Below are 27,290 nucleotides of genomic sequence, written 5' to 3'. Positions count from 1 at the left end.
AACTTGGAGTTGTCCTTATCCTCTTAAGCTGAAATGCCAGGTTACTTCCACATTAGTGTGGTGAGGGAGGGGGCTCTAATTGAAATGGCAATTTGGAAATTTTACTTTAACATTGAGTCAGGAGTTTTCGTAGCCCTTCTCTGGTTTGATTATCTGCTGTACTATTGCTTTATCTGTTAATGGTTGTGGCCCTTCTGGCTTTTTGACTTGTAGAACACAACTGAATCTACTGTTGCTGTGGAGACCTTAGATGATGTACCTGAGCATGTGCTTAGGGGGCTTCCTGAGGATGTGAGGCTCTTTCCATCTGCTGTTGACAAGACACGACTTGGTGAGTGCTGTAACTGTGAAAAGCAAATGAAGATTTTTACCATATCTCAAAAATGTTACGGTTTCTGTGAAAATTTGGTGCCCTCTTGTACTGGGTAGAGATGTCTCATGCATGTATCTGAAATAATTTCTGTTGGAAAGAATGGACAGCATCTAAATTTCTTAAGCATCCCAAGATGATGTTCCTAGAACATCAGAATTAGGGTCAAAGTTGGACCAAGGTGCAAATAGATTAGGTTATGAAAATACTGATGTGTTACTTCACTGGTTTGTTTTCAGTTACAGTACTATACCAGTGTTGTGTTTGCAAATATCTTCCTGTTGCCTCTTTAGAATGCTGCATCTTGCTGTCCAATCAATAAAGAACAGATTCTGTGCAGCCTTGAAAGCTGCTATATGGAACAAAGTGATATTTCTGCAAGATGTGCAAAATACTTGGCTTTTTCGTTAAAATAAGTTTGATGTTGGAGAACTTTGTTGGAAGTCAGAACTTCCAACTAGTTAAATGTTAAGTGTTAAATGTTGGGATGTTAAATGCTGGGAGTTTGAGGACTAAGCTGCAATAGATGCATTACTGTTAGTAACAGGTTATAAGCTCCTTGGAACAAGGTTAATCTTTTCTAATATGAACCTGATCCAGCATGGTCTGAATGAGAATGTTGTGTTTAATTAGCAATTCTTCATCAATCTCTTCTTAGTTTTAGTAATATAAAATGTGAAATGCAGATCTCCATTTTCAGTTTGGTTAAATCTTGTCGAGACATTTGTGGGCAGAGGAATATATTCTAACCTAAATGTTTTTTCTTTCATTATATACTATTAATTGACTGCACAGCTTTTGTTAGGGCTTCATTTGACTGGCATTGTTTCAGAGAAAGCAAATAGAATTTTTGTTTAGTAACATATTTACTCAGCAGAACAGCTGAAATCTGGCACTTTAGAATATAAAACCTGTAATGTTTTTATGGTGTTTTGAATATCACCCAAAGGATGGGAAATATCAAGGTAATTTTTTTGTCTTCAGAGTTCAATAGCCCATGAGCAAAGAATGAAACCAGGTAAATGCTTAAACCTTTTGTGATTGAAGTGAGTTTTGAGGAGTGGATTTCTGACTTCATTTTAGTAAACTTCAATTTACCTTCCTTATTGTGTCTTCATGTTGTAGAATGTTCCCCAGTCTGAGATAGGCAGATGTAATGATCTTAAGAAATATGAATTGTGAGTAGGTTTGCTTGAGATAAATTTAATTTGTTTTAACTACTGTGTCTCTTCAGGTGTCTGGGCAACAAAATCCATTTTAAAAGGCAAGAAGTTTGGACCATTTGTTGGTGACAAGAAAAAAAGGTCTCAAGTTAAGAGCAATGTGTATATGTGGGAGGTAAGAAACAGCTCGTAAATAGAAAAGAGTGTCTGTCACTAGGTCAATATTTTGTATTTAGCATTTAATTTTTCCAGGGATTTTAGAAATAAACATGATGTGAAACAATTCCCTTCTATCTCTATATCTGCCTTTACAAACAGTTATTTATAAACACTGAGCAACTATTGTGAATTACCTTAAAAGCTTTAAACTATTGGCATTGTTTGAAATTGCTGGATTAATTCTCTTATATATTTGTCTCTGGATCATACCTTCCCTTGAGAGTCTATTCCAGCTAAAGCTTTGCTTTGTTGGCTTGAACCCTGAGTTACTTCCCTTCTGCAAATGAGTGCTGTCAACTGCTTATGAAACTAGGGAAATTAGGAGGATATGGAATCTCTTAAGGAAGCCACAGTACTCCTCCTCATTTAGCCCTTTGAAAAACAGCTTTGTTATGGGAATTGGTTTTGCTTTTAGAGCTTTTATAAAAGTTCTCAGCTGTTGCAGTATTTCTTGTGCTGCTTGCATTTAGGCTTGCCTTAAAGCAAATACTGTCTGGACAGCTGAATAGTCATAAGACCTTGGTTATTACATAGATTTCAAAATGTAGGTGTCTTAATCTGGAGTTGAATTCTATCTATGGTGTCTTTAAGACAGTTTGTAACTACTTCCAAAGACTTCTTTACTCTTTCTGAAGGCACATCAAGCAAATGGCTTTAGCAAAGTGAATGATCAAGGAAGGGAGGGATGGAGAAACTGTGGTATAGTATGTTCTGGAACAGAGCTTGCTGGTTTACAAAGTTATTTTAGGCTGAAGATATTAACAGTAGTCATCCTTTTTGCCCCAGGCATGCAAAAATTGAACTGGATATACATAAAAACCTCAATGTTAACCCCTATGAGAGGAATTGATCTAGAACCATTTCCCATAAATGCAAACTCACATTCAGGAAAGTAAGAAAGTGTTCAAGTATAATGTTTGTCACATTGAGCTAATACTATGACAAACTCCACTGCCTAAGGTATCTCCAATTTTGATCTGGTACAAGAACACTTAGTGAGACTGAATCAGTCAAGTAAATTATTGACCGAGCAATTGATTTTTCTCAGTGGATATGTCTAATTTTTTTTTTATATTTGTCTTGAGAAACAAGCTGTTACAAAGTTCTGAAGTTTACAATGCAGATGATAATGGGAACTCTTGCTAAATTTCAAAGTAATTCTGTGTTGCTTTAATACTGATTTTTGGAATTAAAAAAAGAAAGTAGCTAAAATGAGACTGCAACAGTTGGCCCCATATGCAGATATCTGAAACCACTCCAGAATCTTAACTGGTAGAAAATATGGTTTGTAAAAAGCTGGTAGTGTGTGGGAGTAGTTAGGTATATGGACCTCCAACTAAGAGAACAACCTTTTCCACAAGAATCCCATTTGGTTCTTTAGTGAAGTTAACATGAAGAAAAAGTAAGGTTTCTAAAAGCTGACAGCTCTAGTCAATTTTAGTAATTTTGAACTGTCATGCTAGAGGATCATTCTGAAAAAGATAAGCCAGCACTGTGTGTCAGTATATGCTTGCCATGACTGAGAAGAGAAATACAGGCTTGAAAGTATTTTTATTTTCTGTTGGAGAGAGGCCATAGACAGGAAAATGATGGCAAGTGACTGGAAACTGCTGTCTGCCTTTTCAGAATGACTGGCACAACTGTGCTTAATGATCTTTATTGTGGTTTACTTAGGATCCACTTAGTTGCAGTGTTACATGGAAGAGTTGTAGCTATTTCCTTTCTCACAGTGCACAAGGCTTTTAAACAATGTTCTGTAAATTAGAAGCTTTAACTGAAAAGTAATAAACTATTTTGGTTTGTGCAAAACAATGTCAGATGTAAAAACATAATAAAGTAATATATAAAAAGTAATAAAGTATTATGTATTGGCATATATTCCACATCTGTTAACTCTTCCATAGCATTGCTCAACTCTTTTCTGCCATTTTAACCAAAAAGATTACATTTACAGTCTTGGTCTATGAGACTGTTTACACTTTCATATTCCAAGGGTTGGGTGTGCTGATGAACATTCTTTCAAAAGGCAGCTGATGAAATCCATGCTGGAATAGTTTAAGTAAAGGGGATGTTTTCTGCTTGCTTGGAAAGAAACTAAGATGGTTTGGTATATTTATTGAAACTTTAGTGATAAAATTCTGTTTTATTAAGCTAACAGTATGTCAACACAAAATAAATCAGATTTGTTACATTATTGTTGTTTTAAGTTGTTGAAGTGTACTTGAAATGGAACATGTGAAACAGTTTGAAAAGACTTAGAGAAAGTTACAGTGAAACTGGAATTTTAGTTTATTCCTTCACTGCAGTGGTGCTAAGTGAATGTTGCCAGAAGTTAGTGAGATAGGAAGGCTGGGTTTTGAAAAGAGCTCTTCCAGGCAATGGCTGATGTTTATAGACTTGACCAAAGGTAGGGGAAGAAAAAAAAATTGCACATCTTTATTTCCTTTTTTTCTTTTTCTGAAAGGATGTGAGATGCCCAATAATTAAGAGGCAGTGTGTGCCTGTTAGCATGCATGTGTTCTCAGACAAAGCAATAGAAGAATGATGGTTCCACTTGTGGAACAGTGGTGTATTCTTTGATTTGGAAAATATATATCATCCTCTGAAAGCTCTTTTTATTGGCATCAACCTTGGATTATAATAAGAAGAGTGGGAGACACATTATGCGTCTTGAAAGACCTTGTTCTATTGCAAGCTGTCTTGAAATGTAAAATGGGAGTAGGTGTTAATTTTTTTTCTCCTAGAATGGAAATGAAAGAATTTACTCAGCATCTTGGAACATGCCAAAGTTTACTGACATGGTCAAATTTTTCAGGTGATCACAACATTTCTGAAAGATGTTCTTTAGTACCCTGAAAAAAAGATTAAATATCAATTATGCTTTCCCACGTCTTTCCAAATAAAGCAAATACTTGTAACTTAAATGTTTCAAACGTTTTAGCTTTTGAGTCCCAGACTTTCAGAGAAGAGTTTGCAGGCCAAAAGCTCTTTTTCCAGTTCTACTAGTTTGAGTAGAAAGACTGCAGATGACCAGCAATGGTCTCTCCCCATCCAGTACATCTCCTACCTCTGCTTGTATCCTTTGTGTTATCACTGTCTTCAGATGATAACTACAACTTTGTATAGCTTTAAAATGTGCAATGTGTTAGTGCCTGTACACATCAGTGTTAACAGTTGTCTGCTTAATGCCATTTTTGTCTCGTAGGTGTATTACCCAAACTTGGGGTGGATGTGTGTGGATGCTACTGATCCAGAGAAAGGGAACTGGCTTCGGTATATAAACTGGGCACGTTCAGGAAAGGAACAAAATCTCTTTCCTCTGGAGATCAACAGGACCATATACTACAAAAGTTTAAAGGTATCGATGTCTGAAAATCAGTTACTGCTCAGTTACTTTTTATTATTAATACTTTTTTCTCCTCTTTATTCAAATCTGTTTTTTTTCTAACTGTTGCTATTAAACAGATTTTGCGGCATTCTTAGGAAATATAATTAAAATATCACAAATACTACATGTCATTGGTCTCAATTCATCTGTGCCAATGCAATGATGTTAAGTCCTACTGTTAAAATACAAGATATGTGTGAACACCAAGTCTGTCTTGCTGGTTTATGACTTGCTGTAACACCAAATCTGATACAAACTAGAACAAAGCACATGTAGCTTAGGTAGCATATTACATAAAATGGATGGTTTTTATATTTCTGTGGATACTGAGACAATTTCTACTGTAATTTTTTTTGCAGAAAACAGTTATTTTCATGGTCTTTGCATTGTATGACAAAGATTGGTTGTCAAGACATGTTTCTAGGTAGCCTCATTAAACATTTTCATGGCTTTATACCATTCCAGTTTTATTCAGGGAGTGGGGGACAGGAAGAAGTGTGTAACTCCTGGGACACTGCAAGTCCCAGACTAAGAAAAAGAAAGGTTTCATTGTAAGTAATGGTAGAATATATTTGTGTTATAATATTGTGGCTTAAAAGTCTAACTTGAGTCTCTGATCAAGAGCCTACTGGCAGTGAATATATATAGCTCGACTTTGTTTTTCTTTAGAATGCTTTTGTGGTTTTTGAGTATATGCAGCCTTGCTGTTAAGCTATTGCAATTTCTTACATTTCCTTGTAAGGCCAGCAACATCTGTAAGTAACTAATCTTCACTTAATAATAGAATGAGTTGGTACTATGCACTTTTGAAGTTCAATATGTAAAACTGTTACTTTTCAGATTGCACAGATTTAAAAGAAAAACAACAACTCAAACTTTTAAGCATTTTCTGAACTCTTTAATAGCTTTGAGGTAGCATTCAGGTAGAGATTCTTTATTGCCAGCCAGACTATTGACTTCTCTTCAGTGTTTGTTTGCTGAGGGCAGGCTCTCAATGTGAATCTCTGGCCAGCTGAGTTTTCCCTAGATACTTTATCTTGGGTTGCCTCTGCCTTTGCCCATAGTCAGGCTGGTTCATTAAGGTAAGTGTGCCTTTGGAGTCAGCAAAAGCCAAGTATTTGCATATTTAGGATTTGTTTTCTGATGGATAGTATAACACTTTGGAAAATAATTGTACTGCTAAAAGAGGCTGAGCACTGCTAACAATTACAAATATCTAGCCTCAGCACCTGACATACCCTTTTGTTCCTTTGTTTTGGGACCTGATGACTTTTATCCCAGTAAGTCTTGTTAACAAGACCAAAGTGCCAATCAGATCTTTCTGAAGACTCTTAGAGCAACCCATAAAGACGTTTTATTGGTTTCAAAATCTGTCTGGGATTTGCTGCAGTGTGAGAGTTGGGGTTAGGGATGTGAAGGTGTTCTTCAATGAGCTGTCTTCAGCAAGTTTTATTTTCCCCTGCAGCCACCACTTAGATATGTGTGTGCTGTGATTTCCCTGCGTGCTGTGGGATGGTTCTTTTTTTTTACTAGCTTTAGTTCAGTGTTGGCAATACCAGTCCCAAGCAAGCTTCTTGGAAATTCATGTTGGTGTCTGCATTGTATGCTAGTTGGAGGGAGTGTTACATCAGACATGGCATTACCTCCAGGCTGCCTCTGTACAAAGGGTTTGCTTCTTTGAGGCCAGTGTAGAAGCAGCAGCTCTGAGTAGTTTTGAGCTTGGGTGTCGCAAAAAGTGAGTTGCTGGGACCTGAGCTGCTGTAGAACCACTGTGTTGTTTCTGCCCTGTAGACTTAGTTCCAGGAATGCAGTGCAGACATGCTTGAACTAGTTCTGCATGAGCCAGGATGGTTTGTATTAGGAATCCCAGCTTCATGCTGCTCAAAAATAACCAAACTGTCTTGAGGACAAAGTTAGCTCAAGAAATGTTGCTACCATGGTTCAGCAGTGTGATTCTGCTGTTCCTTGACTGTCACTACATCTTTGACCCAGGTAACCAGGCAGGTAATTTAAGAGGTGGCTGTAGAAATGTCTAAGTTGCTCCAGTGTGCAAAACTAGGTTATAGCATAAAGTTTAACTTTGCTCCATATTGAGGAGGAAAAAAGCTCACAAATCCATAGTAATGAAAGTTTGATGAAAGCTTGTTAAAAGCACACACTGATATTCCAATTATTTTTTGAACCATCTATTTCAATATCTTTTTATTTTCTTCTCCCACTTTTGAGAGAAGTGATATATGTAAGGAAAATTCTGATCTGGCTAACTTGTGGTAATATCTGAAGTGAAAGCTTGACATAAAATTGGACAGTTTTGACTACCATTAGACATTCAGCAATCAGTCAGCATACTGATAAATCAGGTCTAGATTTAGAAAGTAAGACTTTGTGGTTTTTAATTGCACAACTTGAGTATTCTTGTAGTTTAATAGGAATATTTTAAATCCAATAGTTTGTTTAATTTCTTCTTCTTCCTGTAAAATATGAAAACCAAAGGAAGGCATTAAGAAAGCTTGTTTTGTCTAGTGCTTTGTAAACTTACTTTTCATTATTAAAAACAACAAATTTATAGTACCCAGGCTTTTCAAAAACAGTGTGAAGAAATTGGAAGTTAAGCTGCAATGTAGAACTGACAATGTAGAAGTATAATGTAGAGAAGGGGATTTTGAATCTGTGGTCTCAAGGGCAAGTTACTACATTAAGGTATTTAAATATTGTCAGTTGAATCAGTTTTTACTGTCCTGTAGCTTAGAAACTGCAGGGAAAATTCACACCTTGTGGAGAAAAATTATGCAATTGTGCTGTTTTCTGCTTCCTTGACAAAATATGGTTGCTTTTATGTCTGCTTTTTATTTCAAGGTCTGGTTTTGCCTCACCTTCTATATCAGAGATGATCTTGTAGAGTCCTTATCACTCATAGATTCACATCACACCTTACTGATAACTGAGACAAAAGAAACATGTAATAAATAATGTCTTAAACATCTTTATCTTTCTGCATATAATGTGTCATGGTTTCAAAAGTGCCCTTTCAAAACTGTTGTAAATTTACTAGCCCAGGTATGTACACATGGTCCCTTCCTGATCTTTATCATAATTCCTTAATTTAGGGGAGTTCCATTTGGGGATAAATAAATAGCACAGTTTTTATTTACCCCAAAAGGAGAACTTGAGTGGCTTGCATGTCATTTTGTTCTGCTTTACCACAAAGCATTTAAAATATTGTCATGGTTATTTGTGTCTTTTTTTCCCCAACATTTTCTTTAGCTTTTTGTGTGTTTCTACTTGGTAAGTCAAAGAGGTTGATTTCCAAGCTTCATTGCTAAGATAAGCAAAGTCCAAATTTGCTTGGCGTAGAAGAACCTCAAAACTACACAGAGCTTTAACTTCCCTGTTCTCTGCTCTAAATGAATAGTAACAGGAACTTTTAAGTGAGCACAAGCAAATATTTTTCTCTTCCATCTTCATCTTTACTGAAAGACTGAGAATATTTGTAGGCTGCTTTGCATGTGCTTTTCCCAGGACACATATATGAGATTTGTGCTATTTTGATGAAACAGCTTAAACTCATTATTGGGCTTCAGAGGTTCTTCCTGCCTTTCCTCATGAAGTGAGCTAGTTGAATAATGTTGCTCTGCACATGATACAGAACTTTGTAATTCTTGAAGAAGTAAAATTGCAGTGAAAATTGCAGTTTCAAAAAGTCTTCTAAATAAGCTTGGCTGTGAAACTGTCTTTAAGGTGAAATTAATTTGTTTGTGGAAGAATGTTTTGTCAAACAGGTTTATAATAACTGGAGAACCTTCCTGTTACATAGGAGCACAGTCTAACATAGGCTGAGTGTGAAAAATGCACATGAGCACTAATGCCACAAGCTCATAATCTTCTAATGCCACACTCTGGCTACATTTGGGGAGATGGAACCTCCTCCAGGTGCCAATAGAGAGTATCGTGGTACAGTGTAGTGCCTGTAGTGAAAAATAAACACTGTAATAAAGTCAAACAGGCAGCCTATCTCTGTCTGTACAAGACATATTGCAGTGCTTGTACTTGTGCAAGGAGTTGAACTTTAGACCACCTGTGCTAGAACTTCTTAGGATGTAACTTGTTGGGATAATACTCTTGAAAATTAAAAATTCTGAAATTGCTTTAAACCTTTTGAGGAGAAAACGTTCAGATTAGAGAATGCTAAATGTTGCAGTTAAAATGTAAAGCACCAAAAAGCACCTTTCCAAAATGTATCCCTTTATAACTAAGCTATCCCAGCCCAACTCTACTACACAAACCACCTGTAGGTATAGTTTGGAAGAGGCTGGGTTTTGGAGTTGTTATTAAAGGGTGTCATTGGTAAGAGAAGGCTGTGTGTTCCCTAGTGTCAGAATAGCAGTGGAAACGGCTTGTGGTCAGTGTAGTCCTTTTCGCTGTTACATTTCTAGTGAGTTTTAATTGTCTGGTTTTGAAGCTGCTGCTGCATCTCATTTTAGAATTACAAGGTTACAAGACTTCATTTAGATTCTAGGGTAGTTACACCAGAACTGAATTCATCAAGTTGAATGTTCCAGCCATGCAGCTAACAAATTACATGCTCGTTATCATCCTGTTTTTGCATTGCCTCCATTTTTTGCTGTCTCTTTTCTCTGAGTTTGTATATTGTTTAGATGATAAGCTGTTTGCATCAGACAACTTTTCTTCATTCCTTGCTGCCGAACAGCTGCAAAATAGGATCATGCAAATGGATTTACCACTATTTATCCTATCAGGCCTCCAGAACTGTTAAGGAAGTCCAACTGTAGGCTTTGTTTATAATATAACTTAAACACTTAACATAGTTGTTAGGATCCTGCATCTCTTGTTGTTCCAGTGTCTGGGAGTATAAAGATAACTATTACCTTTATCAAGTGCTGTGAGACCTTCTAGAGAAAAGGGCTTTAGAAGGAACAAATATTACTATTGTTCTGGATACAAAAATTCCCTTTGGCTTCAGACTTGAAATTATAGTGTAAGGATATCCTTTGCTCTAATGACTAAAAATAGTATCTTATCTCCATGAGCCTCGTGTTCAACAAGTCTTGGAAAGAAGAGGATTGTAGTTAAGGTAAAGGAAGACATTCAAGTTGATTTTTCTTGGTTTTGGATAGAATTCTTCAGGAAATGGAGTGATGATGACAAAGATTTGGAAAATAGGTACAAATACAGCCTTAGTATGCAAACTTGGGGACTTGCTGGTTTGAATTTGATAGTATTTTAAGGAGTATGTGAAATAATCAGAGAAACTGGTATTGATCAGTCTGTTGGCAGTGCTGGGAATACGAGCAGTGATTGCAGTGGTAGCTGCTTGGCTAATTCAGTCTTTCCTGTGAAGTTTTTTGATAAAAGAAGTTAGAAATAATAAATTTGGAACGGCAAACAAATGTTTCATGGTTAAGTGGCTCTGTTAAACATGCAGTAACTGCCTGTTTTCCTCTGCATTCCCTTTAACTCACTGAGTCAGCCTTTTTCTTATACGTTCAGATTTTGTCCCAAATTCCAACTTTAGTGGATGACCCAACAGTCTTACTTGTTCAATGCTTTGGGTAAGGTAGGTGTGTTGGTTTGAGTAATGCCAAGAGCTCCCTGATGAGAATTGAACTGTAAATAGCCATAGTAACAAACCGCGGGGCGGGGAGTGTTCCATTGCTGGTTTCCTTTGGTTCGGTCTGCAGGGACTCGCCTCAAATCGTGACGCTGATTTAAATCAGAACTTGGGGTGTCGCAGCTGGAAGGTTCGGCGCTATGTCATAACTGTGCGCTAACGCGGAGTTCAGTAGGAATGCAGGCGGAGAGGGCCGGCTGTCGGTGGCACGGCACCCTCACCGCAGTCGGTAGCGGGGTGTGTGCGGGGGGCTGCGGCCCCGTTTCCGCGCGGGTTCACTTCGATCGGGGCGCGTGGGGGGGAGTGCAGAGCGCGGCCCCGCACGCGCAGCGCGCCCTCCGGCCGCCAGGGGGCGCGGGCGGCGGCGCCCTCCGCTCGCGAGGCGCCCGCGGGGCACCGCCGTCGGCGCCGCCGCGGCCGCTTCCCACCCCCCCACACTCCCCCCCCTCCCCTCCGCCACAGCCCCGCGGCCCGCCGCCAACAACACGCCGCCTGATTGGCTCCGCGCCTCTCTCTTCTCTCTCGGCAGCCAATCGCGCCCGGCGAGGAGCTGTTGGTGTGGTACAATGGGGAGGACGACCCGGAGATAGCCGCCGCTATTGAGGAAGAGCGAGCCAGCGCCCGGAGCCGGCGGCACTCCCCGAAAGCCAAGAAAGGTAGGGCCCTTCCCCGCCCCGCGCCGCGGCCCCCGGCCTGCCCCGCCGCCCTGCCCCCGCACCCCGCGGCGCCCGGCCATGGCGGCGGACGAGGGGGGCGACCCGCAAACTTTTGCCGGTTGGGCGGCGGCGCCAGCCGTGACCTTCCCCCGCCGCCGCCTCCCAGCTCCCGAGCCGGAGGGGAGGGACGGGGGAGCCGCGAGCCGAAACATGGAAGTTGGCGATGTCTCCCCGGCCCGGCTGGAAAAAGTTGGCCGGGGCGGCTTGAGAGGCGCGGGTCTGATTTCCACAACCGGGGGAGAGGGAAAATGTCTCCGCCCAGAGCCGGGCAGCGGCGCGGCGTGCGGGGGGCTCGGCCCGCCTGGCCACTGCCCTTTCCGCGGCCTCCCTCCCAAAAACTATGAAGTTTTCGTGTGGGTGGGGATGACAGCTAAAATTATTTGCGGGCAGCGTTAGCAAGTGGAGTGCCGCCGAGGAATGGGTTTGTGTGACGCGCAAGGATTCGACTTATTTATTTATTTAACTTTAACCGAGCGCTGGGGCAGGTCGAAAAACCAAAAAATGAGTAAGGCTGTGTTATTTTTTTGTGGATTTTAATTTCTTATTGTTTTTAGGCTATTGGTGGTCTTGTCGGTTGTGAAATTTTACAGGCAGCGCGAACGACTACTTCTGGCTGAGTTTGGCAGAGGAGGAAGGATGGGAGACGAATTTCGGAGGGGGGTACACACATTAGTCTTTACATAAATATGTGTGTCAAACCAGCTGTTCATTATTTTTCCCATTCTTAATTCAGTAGCAATATTTTTCTAGAGTGCATGTGCCTCAATGCATGGCCTTATATAACTGACATTTTGGCTACGGTTTTAGGCCAAAATCACAGTAGAAGCTATCGCTTACAGGGAGTTAATATGAAAAGGGAGTATTTACAGTTGTAGCACAGGATATGGATTCCTCTTCCAGGTGAATAGACATATTTTGGTATTCTCTGAAGGTTACAAACCAACCAAAGAAGCAAAGGAGATATTTTAATGGCACTGTGTTAAACCTTTTCAAGTTAAAATTTAGGGCCTCATCTTACTTGCAGGGAAGCTGACAGTGGAGCTCACCTTGCTTAGAAGCTCAAGTATTTAGGAGAACAGTTATATAATAAGTTTAGGGCTTTTCTTTTATTTTGGAGATTGAGGAGGGGATTGAGAGCAAGAAGATGGTGCAACACTGATGGTTATTCCTTTGAACAGTGATTTGTAGGTTGAACTGATACAAACCGACATAAAAAACCAGTCCTTGATTTTGCAGCCTGTAATGAAAAGCATATTTAGCATGTGTGTAAGGAATGCTTGGTAAGATTAGAAGACTGTATTATACTTTTTCTTGAATGTGCATTATCTTAGCAAATAAAATTTATGTTCCTGTGATTTACCTGAAAGGCTAGAAAAACAACTTGAAAGGATTTGATTATATTATAAATTAGAAAAGCCAGACAGAGTAATTTCCAAGGTGATATTTCATGGCATGGAATTTTTATTTGCATTGGTGAAGTTATAGATACAAGTATCAGTAAAATAATGTGGTGGTTCCTGGATCTTGCTCTTGTGCTGTTTTATAAGTTCAAAGTTTTGACTGTTACGGGTTATCTGCAGATTTCAGTCTCTTATGACATAAGGCTCACAAACATTTTTAGAACAACAGAAAACAATTCCAAGCACAATATAGATGAAACATTTGAGCATAACCAAGAGTATTTTATCTATGGAACTATAGTCTTGTATCATGAAGCAGAATGATCAAATTATCAATAATTAGTTGCCTTGAATAGTTATAATTAAAGTTTCATCATCCATACTGTATAAGATAAGGCAATTCATAGTATGTGCTTTCTTATCTTCTAGTACATACATCTTTTGAAGTCATGTTTCCATCTTCAGTAGCTTCAATTGAAACTATTTTAACTCCTCAACAGATCTTTTAGTATTTGTAGCAACATCTACTACTAATTGCAATTCACAGGGATTTTTCTTCTCAGAAACATTGTCTTTTTTTCTACTGATTTGATAGCAGTAGCTGCAGTTAGGATTCCAAATGATTTCCACTGATATTCCTTCTTTTGGTAAATTCAGCTGTACTTCTTGTAAAGGAAACTTCTTAGCCCTGGACTTGAGGGTTTTATGGGGAAAAAAACCCTGGGCTCTGACATGTGAATTTGAGCTATCTAAACAGATCAATTAATTACTTTGTTATAAACTTTATTTTTGCCCCTGTTGCAAGTTGTCATCTTACACATTGAGGAGAGAATAGAGCTAAGTAAGAACTGCCAAGTTTAAACAACTGAATGAATGTGTCCTTTAGAAACACTTCTTCCAGAAAAATGAACCAACAGAACTGTCCAGTACCTTGGAAATGACAAGGTATGATTTGCAAAGTGTATTACAATTCAGTTATTCAAAACATGCAGTTATTAAATGACTCGTCATTATTCTGTATTCAGTAAAACAAATAACCTTTTGAATTTTTAATGCATCTTGGGCCTTGTCCTTGAGCAGTTAAAATATCTGTCATTTGACAAATAGTCTTGTCAATAGACCCTACTAAATTTGTAAAGTTGGAATGGCATTTAAGAATCAGCAGCTGACAAAGTCTAGAGTAGACACAAAGTACAGATTGAACCGTTTTCCTTGACCTTCGTCTGACCTCTGTTTGAGAGTGATTACTGACACAAGGTTCATAATCTCCTTTAGAGCATATTTAGGATGACACATGGCGTTCTCTATCCACCAGTCTTCTCATAAACGGTTACAGAAGGTTGGATCTTTGGTTATGTCTTGGTTGTGTTTCTCAAAGCTCATCTGCTCTTGCACATCTTCAATAATTCAATGTCTTGCATATTTTTGCAAGTCTGCATTCAAAATACTTTACATCTCCCAGGCATTAATGTTCAAGAGTTACTGCCTGGCTTGGTCATAGATTTTCATAGCTGCAGTAAGTCCTTTCCATCTTTCTTCTACTATGAACAATGGTTTAGGAATCCTTGAGGAAAACAGGCAGTTCTTACTAATTTATTTTTATACATCGAAAGGTTGCATGTTGTTGCTAAGGTGATGAGTACATTTGAGATTTAGAAAGAGATTTAGTAGGATAAAAGGGTATTGGAAGGGGGAATACACCCCCCCCCCCAAAAAAAAAAAAAAAGACTTGGTGAACTTGGGTAGCATCAAAGATTTTTATCAGAGCCAACTCCTGATATGTTTGACATGATTACTACGTGATTGAGAGCCAACAAATGCCGGGGCATTGTCAACAACTAGCAGAAAAATGATCTAATATATTTTTTGTTGCTTTTGCTGTTACTGAATTTTCACTTGCTTGTGAAGCATTTGGCATCTGCTTCTCACAAGTTCTAGTTAATAATGCTTCTGTTCTGCCTGACGGGCTTGTAAGAAAATTCATTCAAATCAAATACATTCGTGTCAGATTTTTCATGAATTCCCTTTCTGAGGGGAAAAAAGAGAACAGTTTGGCTTTTGCTTTACTGTTCAATTCATGTGTCTGTTAATAGCAGCATGGCCACTTTTTTTCTTTCATCAAGCCATTTCTTTCTTTCTTTCTTTAGTAGGAATATACAGTAGTAGTAAGCAATAATATCAAAAGTGAACATTTCCTTCGAGAACACTTTTGGAGTCTCTGGCTTCAAATTCAGTCTTTCATTCAAAAGTAACTTCACTAACTCAAAAGTCTTTTAAAAACAGAGGAAAGATGGTCATACATAAAAATATCCAGTGGTTTTACCAGACTGTAATCTGCTTTAGGGTCCTAAGTAGGCTCCAAAGTATAGTCAAACAATGATAAAATGATCTAGGCAGCTTATGATATGGATTATGAGGCAGATCAAAAGTCTGCTCTTGAAGGAAGAAAGACACTGATGCTAGCCAGGATAAAAGTTTGCTACATGCTTGTGAATAATACCTTTTAAAAAAAAACTTGTTGAGGGAGAGAAGAGGGCAATGTTTTACTTTTTCTGTGCTAATTTATATCTCTCTGGCAGTGATTCCATGCTGTGCTGTTCCAGCTGTATTTGTCTTAGTTCTGTTTCACTTAGCACTTTATCTAGGCAACAAGGCCCAGTGGCATAATTCATACTGTTGTCTGAAATGAATACTGCATGTGCATCTTTGATATTTTCTCTCTGTACAAAGGGAAAGGCTGTCAAGAGGGGGGAAAAAAAGTCTGTAATTTCATTTTACCAAAAGCACATCCTGCAAAAGGTAACTTGAAGTGGGAGTCTGTCAGATGACTTCTTAAAAAACCCAATTGTGTGACCTCTTAGAGTCCTCTATTGTAGTGCAGCCAAAACATCTGAATCGAGTTCATCTATATCTTGGACAGCCTCATGTGATTATTTATTGTAGCACAGTTTTAAAGTCTCAAACGTTTGCTAATAAGTCTTCTTAAACTTTACTACCTCAAATGGCTCTACTGCTGTCATAATGTTCTCTTTCCCATAGTTCTTATCAGATTCCAGGGAGAAGATGAGCTATAGAGTGACTTATTCATTAATATTATTCCAGACAGAGTGTGAGATTAAAGTGGGTGAATTATGAATCAGTTATCATCGGTTATAAATAATTATTATAACTTTATATCAGATTGAATGCAAAGTGCAACCTCAGGCTTGTGCTTGACAGAGTCTAAATAAAGGCTGTCAAAATAGAAGTTAGACTTTTGTCTATAAGCATGACTATTGCTGAAGTAATGTCAAATTGCTGCTGCAGAGGAGGGAAATGTAAAGATGAAATAAATGGGTTAAATTGTGTACTAGAAGAAATCCTTGCTTTTTTTTTTTGTTAGTACTTTAATAGACATTCTCAGTTCCAAATAATTAGCTGTACTTGAGAGTCACATAAACATGCATCCTGTTTACAAAAGGTAGGCCTTGGATTGCCATCTGGATGTCATCACAAATGGAAATCATGGTCAAATGATGCCCCATTGTCTGTGGGGTTTTTTTGTGACATGAATTTCTTAGTTAGACTTGTACTTGGAAGAAGATTCGAAAGTTTATTTCCAAACAGAAAATAACTTGGGAGAAAAATGACTTTGTATTAATTGGAATGTAGCTTCTAGAAGGATGTTGAAGTTCTCTAGGTTGCACGTTTGTAGCAAGGATAAGGTGAAATGATGTTCTTATCTAAGGTCAATTTCCAATAGATTTGATGAGAAACTTAGGAACTCGAGGCTTCGAAATTTCCTAGCCAATGACTAGGAAAAGACAAGGAAAGAAGGTCTGGAACATCTGAAACAAAACCTTAAGATGAAATTTACTTCCAGTTCCCAAAATTACACTGATATATAGGAAGGATTATGTAACTCCAGATGATAAAAAGCTGAATTTGGGGTGTCAAGGGGACTGTATCTCTGTGGCAGCTTCTGTCTGGTGAATATCCAATATATTTGAGGTCTTCTAACTGGCAGAAATTTTCTTTTCTTCCTCATAAATGGGGTCTTTTGAATAGGAGACTTGTATTACTTTAAATTCCCATCTTCACTTCTGCAGCAACACCCCCAGTTCCTATGATAGCTGCTGCTCTGAGCTTTCCCGAGCAGCAGAGTGAAATTGGTATGATTCAGCCTTGCTTCTGCCTACGAGTTTAAGAATAGGAGAAGATAAGCCTTCATTTCAGAGGTAAAAGAAAAATATTATCTGTTGTTTTTTTTTTTTTTTAATAATAAAATCACTAGTAAATTGCAGGTTCTGGCCCATCAAACTCCATATTCCTAAGCATAAACTTTTGGCAATAGGAGGCTGTAGATGTTCTCAGATATTTCCTGAGTTATTAAAAACCATCAGTGTTTTTGCTTTAGTCAGGTTGTATCATATTTATGTGAATGCTGGGAAGCTTGTTTACTTGTGTGCTGTAATTAAAAGGCTAGGGAAGGCTGTAAAGTTTGTTTCTTCTTCAGAAGCCTCAGATGTGTGATTGGATATACACTCCCTGTAAAAGTTCCCACACGTGCAGCTGGTACTGGAAATCCACGGGTGTTGTCAGCGTGCTCTCCTGATGGATGGGACTGTGCCGTGATCAGCTCACCAGGATCCATGCTTGTATTGGAAGCAGGGTCAGACATCCTGATGGTTGTAGTATGAAGCCCCAGCCTTGTCTATGCAAGCATCTGATGGGTGATGCCACTGAGAAAGCAGGAATTCATCTTAAGAAGGATTTAGCAAAGGGCTTGAAGGTGGTCAGGAATGCAGTATAAGTGCCAATTATCCCATCTTTGTTAAAACAAGTGCCACAGGCACCTTGCATACTCTCTCTTGTTACTTCTTTGTCTTCTTTTGTCCTTAACTTAAAATAACAATGTGGCCTTCGTGATCGTAGCAAGTTGGCATATTCCTAGCTACTAGCTCCTGGTTAGAGCAAATGTCTATATTTATCTAAGATAACAAGTATTTTTTCTTGAGTTGATTAGTAAAATTCTAAATTGCTCGATATTTTTCTTTATACTTTTGCTTTTCAAGTGATACTTCCTTTTACTGGTGTTTTGGACTTAAAAAAATAAAATACATGCAGACCACAACTACAGCATTTCCTAGCAAATTTACCAGTGCTGTCTTCAGTTCCATAACCTGCAGTGCGAAGTGAACAGCTTTCCAGTGTGAGTCAAATGTTTTTCTGTTGCTCAGGGTTAGCTTTGAAACAATGAATGACCTGAAAGGAAAGAGACTTGGTATTCTACTGCTAATTTTTTAAAATTAAGCTACTGTGTTTTGAAATTCTTCCCCTTTTCTTAGGGAAATCCAAAAATGCCTTTATAATTTTCCTCTAAGTGAAAAGCTGCTGAGTTGCTGTTGAAATATTACTTTTCTTGCAGAAACATTTTTATTTTATAAAGTTTTTTCTAAAACTGTCTTAGAATGTCTTTCTCCTCCAAACTGCAGAACTGTTTAAGTGCTTCTGCATAGAATTATGCTGAGAAAATGTGGTGATTCCCGTTTTAGGGAACAACTTTGAGATACATAGGTTAGTGGTTATGCTTCAAAATAGGAAGGGGATGGATTCCACCAGAATAGGAGAACAAACACTGTTTTCCAGAATGAAACAAGTGTTTTTATTTCTGTAAGTGATTTATATTTTGTAGTATAAAGTTGTGCTGCTGCTTATGACATATGAGAGAGCAAACTCCATGAGTTACTGTCTTGAATTCCCTTGCATTGCCTTATGTTAAGGCAAGGGCTAGCAGACACTTGCTTTTTTCTTCAATTTTTATTGTTTATAATTGGAGACTGAGTTTTTTATGGTGGGTACAAGGTAAAGGCAGTGGCTGACTTTCATTGTATTCTTATTTTGTTTACCTCCGGCTCGATTCGTGACTTAATTTAGTGAAGGCTGTAAGTTCTCCTTGTAATGAGAATCTTCCCTACCTCTTAATGTTTTTATTGCCTTTCTCTAGATGTTTTCTATTTATGCTTCATATTTTCAAAACCATGTAAACAATATTATTCATATTAATTCTGTATCATTAAGGGTACTAAACTTCGTTTCATATGCTTGCTTTTATTACGCTTTGCAATAATTTTTCATCAACCATTTGTTTTACTTGAATTGTTTACAGGGAATGTTTTATACTGAGGGCCTGTGTACAAATGCCTTGTGTAATTTATTATACAGTGATAAACATCATGCTTAACTTCAGGTGCGTACATACAAAGTTGAGCTGGCTTATTGACAGAAGAGGTGCAGACTCCATTTGTGTGTGTGTGTATGTGACTGAGAGCAGTTTTCTTTGTGAGAACTCCTTTGAAAAGTAATTAGTGTTTGTAAAGTGTCTCTGAAGATTCTTGTGTCACTGGATTATGAAACTGCAAAATAGAAAAACATTTCATATTCCACTTGTTAACTACTTAGTACGTTTTCCAAATGAACAAAAAGGAGGAACACTTGTCAGACCAGAGTTTATTTATATTTTATCTGTCAAAACTTGACATTTATTTTGGTATTCCTGCCAAAAGCCTTACACAGATTGACAAGAATGATTTTGTTCTGAAGAATTCTTCCTGGCCTCCACTTGCTGTGTCAAGTTCCTCAAGGAAGTGTTACAGCAGTCTGAATCTTTACTTGAGTTTAACAGTTCTTGAAATGAGACTCACTGCTGCTTCAACATTTTTAGCTAAGAAAATAAATAATGTCTGACCATCAGATATTCACCAGCAAATATTTACCTAACTCTTACACACTTTTTTTGCCTGGACTAAGCAAACACAATATTTATTTGGATCACCAGTGCATCTAACTTATTTAGGATGGAACCTTCAGAAGCACTTAGGAGGTTACCAGAGTTGCTGTTAAGAGTTAATTTTCCTGACACGCTTTCTATCAGAGTTCTGCAAGAGCATTTGATAGACTATGATTAATGCTTTAGAGCTTCAAAGAGGCAGTATTATTAATATGGTGATTGACATAAAGTTACTCTAGTTGAGAGTATTATAATAGCTGGAAATCTATCATCTTTATTATTACTGCAAAATACCATGGAATGGGTAGTCAGCTCTGCATCCATTCTGACGTTGTGTTGAGAGCCAGATGCCTCACTTCAGTCTAGTCAAACATGAATCTTGTTTTATTTGGCAGCCTGTAAGAAACAACTTGATGATTGAATGGGAAAGACCTAGTGTTTCTGAAAATGACATCTGAAAATTTTGATGTTTTTTTTCTCATGCATCACCATTATTCAGACAGGTGCAATATAAATTTCTAGCATAGCTGGAAACTAGACAGTAAGCTCTGGTGTGGAGCAGCTCAGCTGCAATGATAGCTGACCTCTCTTTAGCAGGAGGTTTATATCAGAATGTTAAAATACACACTTTTGCCATGGAGTCATACTTTTGAAAAGAAATGCGTGTGATATTGCTGCCAAATGTTAGCTGTCTTAGGCTTTTACCAAGGAGCAGGTCATGCAGAGTTTCAGTGAATTTCCTGCAAAGTGTTCTATTTCAAGTTGTGGGTAAAAAGCAAAGAGCCCAGTGTTTCAGATCTTACGGACCCTTGTCAGGGATTGCAAAAGCAAAGTGGACTTTGTGCTGAAACTTCGCTCATAGCTACCAAATCCTTAACTGTTAAGCGTCAGCCTCCAGTCTTTCACATATACCAGAGCTGTGGCTTTTTATCTGGTTCCTTGCCTGCAAATGAAAATAACCCAAGTTATTTTTCAGTGATGTCTTATTTTTGAATTCTGTTTTAGTTGAGGTTTTATGCTATGAAAAGATGTGTGCAACAACTTCTACAGCTGGAACCAGTTTACACCAAATTAGACTTTAATCTTGCATGTAACAGTTGACCGAGCAGAAGACAAAAACATTTGTACTCTTGACTATGGTTTGTTTTCGCTCTACTCCTTTATCTACTCATATATTGGAAAAGACCTGCAGTGATATTCTGCATGTGACTTTGTATTGTCATTCTGAAGCTGGAAGGATATGAATGTGTCCAAATATAATGAATGGAGAGAAGCAAAGTTTTCGTGCCTGCACATACCGTGACAGTAGCTACTTATGAACAACTAAAGAGGTTCCTTCTTAGTTGGAGACCTAGTTCATAAAATACTATAGTATTTTTGATGGGGACTAGTAGAAACACACTACATTCTTACTCTAGTAGGTATTTGGTTGGACTAGATGGTCTCTGAAGGTCCCTTCCAACTCCTACCGTTCTATGATCTCTGCTTAAGTTGTTATCATGTTATTTTCCTTCCCTTGTACATATACAAGTGCATGTCATTTAATATAAGTGTTTTCTACATCTCTATTCTGTCTGATCTAAAAGCTAAGGGGAATTAATAATACTATGCTTGCAATAAACAATAGTCTTCAGAACTGCATGAAAAACAGAAATATTGCCTGAGACAAACTTGCATTGCATGCTGAAACTGATACCTTGGCACTTAGGGATGTACTGCTAAAAGGAGAGCAATAAGGGAGCGTGCTGTGTGGGAAATACTACTGAATATGTTTTCCAAAGTAATTTTCCCTTTTTGAAATGAAGCTATGAATAAGTCTGCTGGATTCCTGCTGATAACGCTAAGAAAAAAGATTTTCATCAACCAAGATGTGCTCTGTATGTTTTTTCTCTATTGAATCCCCCCAAAGTAAAAAATACCTCTACAAGTTGTACTGAAGAAAAACAAGAGAGTACGAAAGGTAAAGGAAAGAAAACAGGAAATGCATACCAAGGGAGGAGTTGGAATACAGTGTAAAACAGAAGGGGTGATTATACTGGAAATACTTTACTGTTTTGTTGGAGAAAAATTTCTAGCAAATGGCATGTTGTAGGTATAGTAAACTAAAGGGTTCCGTTGTGTGAAAATGAATTAACAGAGGTCAAATTTAAGTGAATGTAAATAAAAAATGTTGAGTGTGACCTTGTAGCAATTGAGAGGGGTTTAATTTTATACATGGGAGATTTAATCTGGTGGTAGCAGCGGTGTCTGGATCCTGCATCTGTGAGAGGCTTTGCTCTTGTTTCCTCAGCATTGAGACTCCTGTTACAGTAATCCCCATGCTCTGGTTAGATACAAAGACAGTCCTGTTTCTTGGGAATTGTAGCCCTTATACAGCTGCATTCTCCAAGTAAAGTCATGGCCCATGTCTGGGGAAATGTTTGTATAAACTGCATTTTTGATCTTCCATGAAGTTGCAGCTTTTCACTAACCTTTGGAGAGTTCTGTTTGGCGTGGTGGAACGAAATTGCTCTCGATAGCAGAACAGCGCCTGTACCAGCACCAGATGAAAAACATTAATTTTGAGTCTGCATGTGGGCTCAGCACTCCCTTTTTTTTAAATATCACTTAATTGGTATGACCAGTACTGAGTTTGAACATACCTAGTTTGTCAAATAGCAGAATAAAATGACAGGTGAAGTCCTAAGTAGTTATGGGTAAAGATAACTTAGCAAAAAAAATCTAGGTATTTTTGATCTAACCCTCTCAAATGTTTAGTGATCCAAATAGGATCATGACAAATATTTGAGTTATTTAATACAGATAAAGGCAGAATGATCTAATAGCAATCATTTTAAACTTTATAGTACAGGTAGTTGCAGGAGTTACTTCATTTGCATTATCTTGCTGGTGATGCTGTCAAAATGCATGTTATATCTTCATGATCCTATTTTCTGTATTGGTTGGCTGTGTCAATGGTGACTGTGGTTAGCTATGAAGTAACTTGCTAGGAATTCGTAGTGAAAGGTGGGAGGTTGGTTTGTTAGGGAGGGTAGGAGGCAGAAATACCCAACTACATTGAATAATTGAGAATTTCTAGAGCAAGTCTGATTGCATGTTTGTGTATTTGGTATCTGCTATTTTAGTTTTAGAAACGTTGGCATAGGGGCAAAAATAACATTATTATATCTTGCTAAGATAAATGCTCTATGTTTAATTATTTACACTTAATTGTTTCATCACAGCTCTTGTGTGGGTTAAAATTGCACAGAATTAAACCCCATGGATGTTTGCCATACTTTGTAATTGTTAGGTGACATTCTGTACTACTTAAGTCATTATGGATGAGTAAGTCTTCTGGTGTATAAACGAGACTTCCTATGATTTATGCTCAGGTTATTCAGAACCTGTAACTTTAATTCTTATGAAGGATTTGAATGAGATGCTGCAAATGGGGATGGCATACTATTGCAGATGGGTAACAAACTACTTTTTGCCTCTCTATGTCCCATTATGCCCTTTAATAACAAAATTTATAAAACATGACCTGGATGAAGACTGGAAACAATTCTTATTTCAGTTTTTGTGGCTTCCCATTTGTAAGATTTTTCAGCCTAAACAGGGTGGTTTTGTCTGTGTATCTGAGTTTTGTGAATGGCTTCAGCTAAGCTTTTCTGGGCTCATGAAGGACTCCATATAATGGCAATATATTCTCTTTTGCTTCTTGTGAACTGTTGGGTCATTTCTTTATATTGGCGTGGCATACCTGATGATGCCATGCTAACATTTTTTGTAGTGATTATTAGATAATTTAAGAAGTTTGTGGTAAGATAGTAACATGATCTTCTGTACCATCATTAAAGTGGAGGTTTTGCCAAACATTTGCAGAACTTGGTGTTTTAAATAGCTCAGCTCAGAATTTTCTTATATTTTCCATGGCAACAAGTTAATCTGTTATGCAAATGTCATGTTAACAGTCTGTGTAAATGCACTGCTCTATTTCTTTTCTGCAAAATGGATTTTTTAGTGCTTGGTACAAACATGTTTTAATATCTGTATACAGTTAGGTGTATGTGCATCTGTCTCCAGGTATATGAAAATATCATCCCAAGGCAAGACTTTATTGCAACATTTATAATCTAGTTGGAAAATGCAGTGATGAAAATGCTACTGTTTGTATGTGAAGAGATGGTTCATGTGCAGCAACGTTTATAAAACAGGCAGTTTGATACTAATAGAATTACTGTGAAGTCTTCCATTCTTATTCTCTTCTTCTCCTTCTATTGTATCAGCTTAAAAGGAAAAAATTGCAGAGGAACCTTTGCTTGCTGCATCAGCTTTTATTCTTGATGTCAAGCAGCCTTTTGTCTCTATCGCTGTTGTTTGTGGTCTTCAAACAGCAATAGTAGTACTCAGACATTGAGTTTTGAATTATATTCTCTTCAGTGACCTTGCTGCTTTAACTTTTGCTTTTGAAAAATCCCTCCTGGAGACCTTCAGTATGGCTTGACACAGGTGAACCTGTTGCAGGGCAGACTGTGCATGCATGCACTGCTTTTGTCTCTCCTGCCAGCCTGTAATGAAAGGATGTGGAGAGCTGAACCAAAACAAGAGTGGTCAATTACAGAGGGGGGCTGCAAACAGTTCAAGTGCAGTGCCCTGTCAAGTCTTTGTCCTAAGAACAATGTCAGGGTTGTGCTAAGCACAAGGCCTGACAGATAATGTGAGCCCCTAGCTGTGGAGGAAGCAGTCGAGCAGACAGGGGTGAGGCTGGCATACCCTGAGTGTCCAGGTTTGTAGTACAAGGATGGGACTTTGGCTATAGATTACTTCCAAGATGTTTTTTTTCCTGAAGTAGACAGGTCTATCTATTAGCCCTGTCCACCTTTAACATTGTTATATTATGTTTGGGCAGATTGACAATACAGAATTAAGATCTTTGGTAGTCTTAATTATTCTCGTGGCTCTTTTAATGATACTGTATATGTAGCCATTCAGATTTCATTGACAGCCTCTTGAATGTTTGTTTCCAAAAATTGAGCTGTGCATTGTGTGGCTTGATTTCATCCTTAAAATTGCTAGAATGTTGGGGAAAAAATAGTGCTGCTTTTACATACTTCTCACCTTGGTTTTTAGTGTTCAGTTTTAGAAAGATTTAGTCACGTACAATGGAGAAATTGGTTAACGTTGTCATACTCAGTCTGGATTTTTGAATCAGAGCAGTAGGTACCTTCCTACCCAGGGGAGAAACTTTGTCAGAGGATGTTAAAAAGGAGTTTATGTGCGCATGCCCATCAAGAAGAGCATCTCTATAGCCAATCTAGAAAATGCTCCTAGTATAGAAAAAAAACCCCACGTCTACTACCAAAGCTATTCTACGGCAGCACTTGAATATCTGAGCCTTGGGGCCTCAGAGCCATCCTGTTGCATTCTGCAGCATTTCTTTTTTGGCCAGTACAAGAGTGTTTCCCCCCAAATTATTTGGTAAGCAATGGTTTTGTGTTTTGTTTCAAGTTGGAAGCTCTTGAGTTCAAAAGACAGGCAAACGTGTGTATGTTCAGAAGTAGACTTCAGAGTTTTTCAGCTAAGCTTGCTCTAATCAAGTTTCAAAGCAATATTTAAATTCAAGTAGTTAAAAGGAGCTTTGGTATGTTGTTTGTGTTAACGGTACTATTATGTAAGAAATATTAGAAGTTGATGGCATAATATTTAAGTAACTTTGTTTTAGTAAAGCAGAATTACTGAGGTTTTTTTCTTCTCAAGGTTGTATTTTTTTCTTTTCCTAGACTAATGTTTACTAGCTTTGTGACTCATCCCTACTATTTTTACTTTCCTATTTCTCCAATAATTTGCAGTGTGATATTTTAAACAACTTAGTGGAATAACCTTACCTATCCCAGATCACTTAGAACTTTGGACAGCAATTTAAAACTTATTTATAATAACCATAGGCTATGAGGTGGTGAATACTGCAAGTCAAATATTCTTTGACACAGTAATATGGTGGAGGTTTGTCTGCAGAGCTTAACATGCAGCCCCTCTTCACAAATGAATGAATAACCATGCAGTGAACTCAGAGTGTATACTTTGATATGTGGCTGTGCTTACATCTTTAAATAAAATATTTGCAGAACCTTGTGGGTTTGAGGTCATGTTTTCAGCAAACTTCTGTAATCCCTGTGATTATAGAATAATCCTCATATACCTGTGTTTATATGTATGAGGCATATAGTACCTACCAGCTTTCCCTAAATGTTAAAAGTTCTTAGGTGTTCTCAGAGTGTAAGCAGCTCTGAACACACAGGTTATGTTGCCATTTCTTTACTCAAGTAGTTTATGATTTGGCTTTGCAGTTTTAGCAGGTGGTGGTAGATAATAATGGAAAGGTTTTTTAAACAAGTTTTGAGTATGTAATGAACCATAGCTAATGGTGGAATAAAATAAAAAGTCAAATGAAGGCACTTAAATGCTAACAGAAGAGAATGTGTGGAAAGAACAGCCTTTAACATTCATCTCTTCATTTTGAATTCAGTACCTTCTTTTAGTGCTTAAGTTACTTTACTGTTTAATCAATTCTATTTATGTAAAGTCTTTAATATTTGTGCTGTGACAGTCACAGTTGGCTGAGGTTCGAAGAAGTCACTCCAACATATTTCTGCATTTTTTTTTCTTGCTCCTTCAGCCAACACAACTTGGATTTAATTTTTTTGAGCAATGTATGAGGTTATTTTGGATGGCTTTTTTTTGTGTGTAAAAGGCATTCATTTTTTTCTAGCCTGTCTTCCAGAACAAACAATTAGTCAGATTTTTACAGATGTCTAAAGGTTTAAAGAATTTACTTTGAGAAGTATCACATCTACCAGTATTCTGGATACAGGAACAGAGGAATTCTGGTGCACAGTAAACTGTTTCTCAAATTAAAAATCAAGTTCCATCAGTATTCTAGAATTCATTAATCAGAATAGTGTGGAAATGATCTTGCAGTTGTCTTCTGATGAGTTTTCTTTTTTTAGCTTATATATACACTTAATCTTTATTTCATTCTCTCCACTGGCAAAAAGCTGATTTGAAAAAAAAATTAATAGGAGACAAAAATAATCTCAAGTTTGATTTACAGAACAGTAGCACCTACTGCATGGGACTGATGCAAAATGTCACTAACCTGAGCCAATCCCAAAGGGTTTTGACTAGCAAATGTATTGTGACACGACAGTTTGTGTCATGGAACCATGTGGTGGTCGCTGTCAGTGTATAGTATTCAAATTTGTCCTTTTTTCTTTAGCTGTAACCTCTCAAGGTGGCTGCAGTTGTCTGTGCTCTAAGTACACTTTTCCAAGGACTCTGAGGTAGCTTCTCTACTGTTTTTTGGGAGATTGGAGCGAGCATTTGTGGTACTTTACTCCAGCCATGCTGTTGCTTAAGATGTGTTTCTGGGCTGCAGGTAGTCATTGACCACAAATTTCAAAGGAATACTGGAAACTCATACCAGTAATTCTGTTCACTTATTAACCCAAGAGTTCTGGGGAGGCAAATGTCTATCTGTCATATTTCTTATAAGTGACAAAACAGTGTTTGACATCAGGTGTGTGAGTGTCCTCCTTACTTTATGACCTTAACTGTGAGCACGTTTTGTGCTGCACTAAAGGTTATTAAAGAT

At 37.9% G+C, this 27,290-nt stretch overlaps 1 protein-coding gene across 3 annotated transcripts in view; it reads left to right on the top strand.

Moving 5' to 3' along the window:
• The window catches only part of PRDM2 (PR/SET domain 2), a 63,815-nt gene that overhangs the window by 13,036 nt on the left and 23,489 nt on the right, over positions 1 to 27,290 (top strand). For all 3 annotated transcript variants that reach the window (XR_009820210.1, XM_062013077.1, XM_062013078.1), the window contains exons 3-6: positions 214 to 331; positions 1,605 to 1,708; positions 4,958 to 5,110; positions 11,299 to 11,425. Coding sequence is in view for 2 of the 3 variants with exons in the window: in XM_062013077.1 (XP_061869061.1) it covers positions 214 to 331; positions 1,605 to 1,708; positions 4,958 to 5,110; positions 11,299 to 11,425 (502 nt within the window). In the remaining variant the exon portion in view is untranslated. The remainder of the gene's footprint in view (positions 1 to 213; positions 332 to 1,604; positions 1,709 to 4,957; positions 5,111 to 11,298; positions 11,426 to 27,290) is intronic.

The sequence above is a fragment of the Colius striatus genome, chromosome 21, assembly GCF_028858725.1.
Source record: "Colius striatus isolate bColStr4 chromosome 21, bColStr4.1.hap1, whole genome shotgun sequence".
In the NCBI taxonomy this organism is placed as follows: domain Eukaryota; kingdom Metazoa; phylum Chordata; class Aves; order Coliiformes; family Coliidae; genus Colius; species Colius striatus.
The sequence above is the reverse complement of the archived record's forward strand: the minus strand, read 5'-3'. Positions and strand labels throughout refer to the sequence as shown.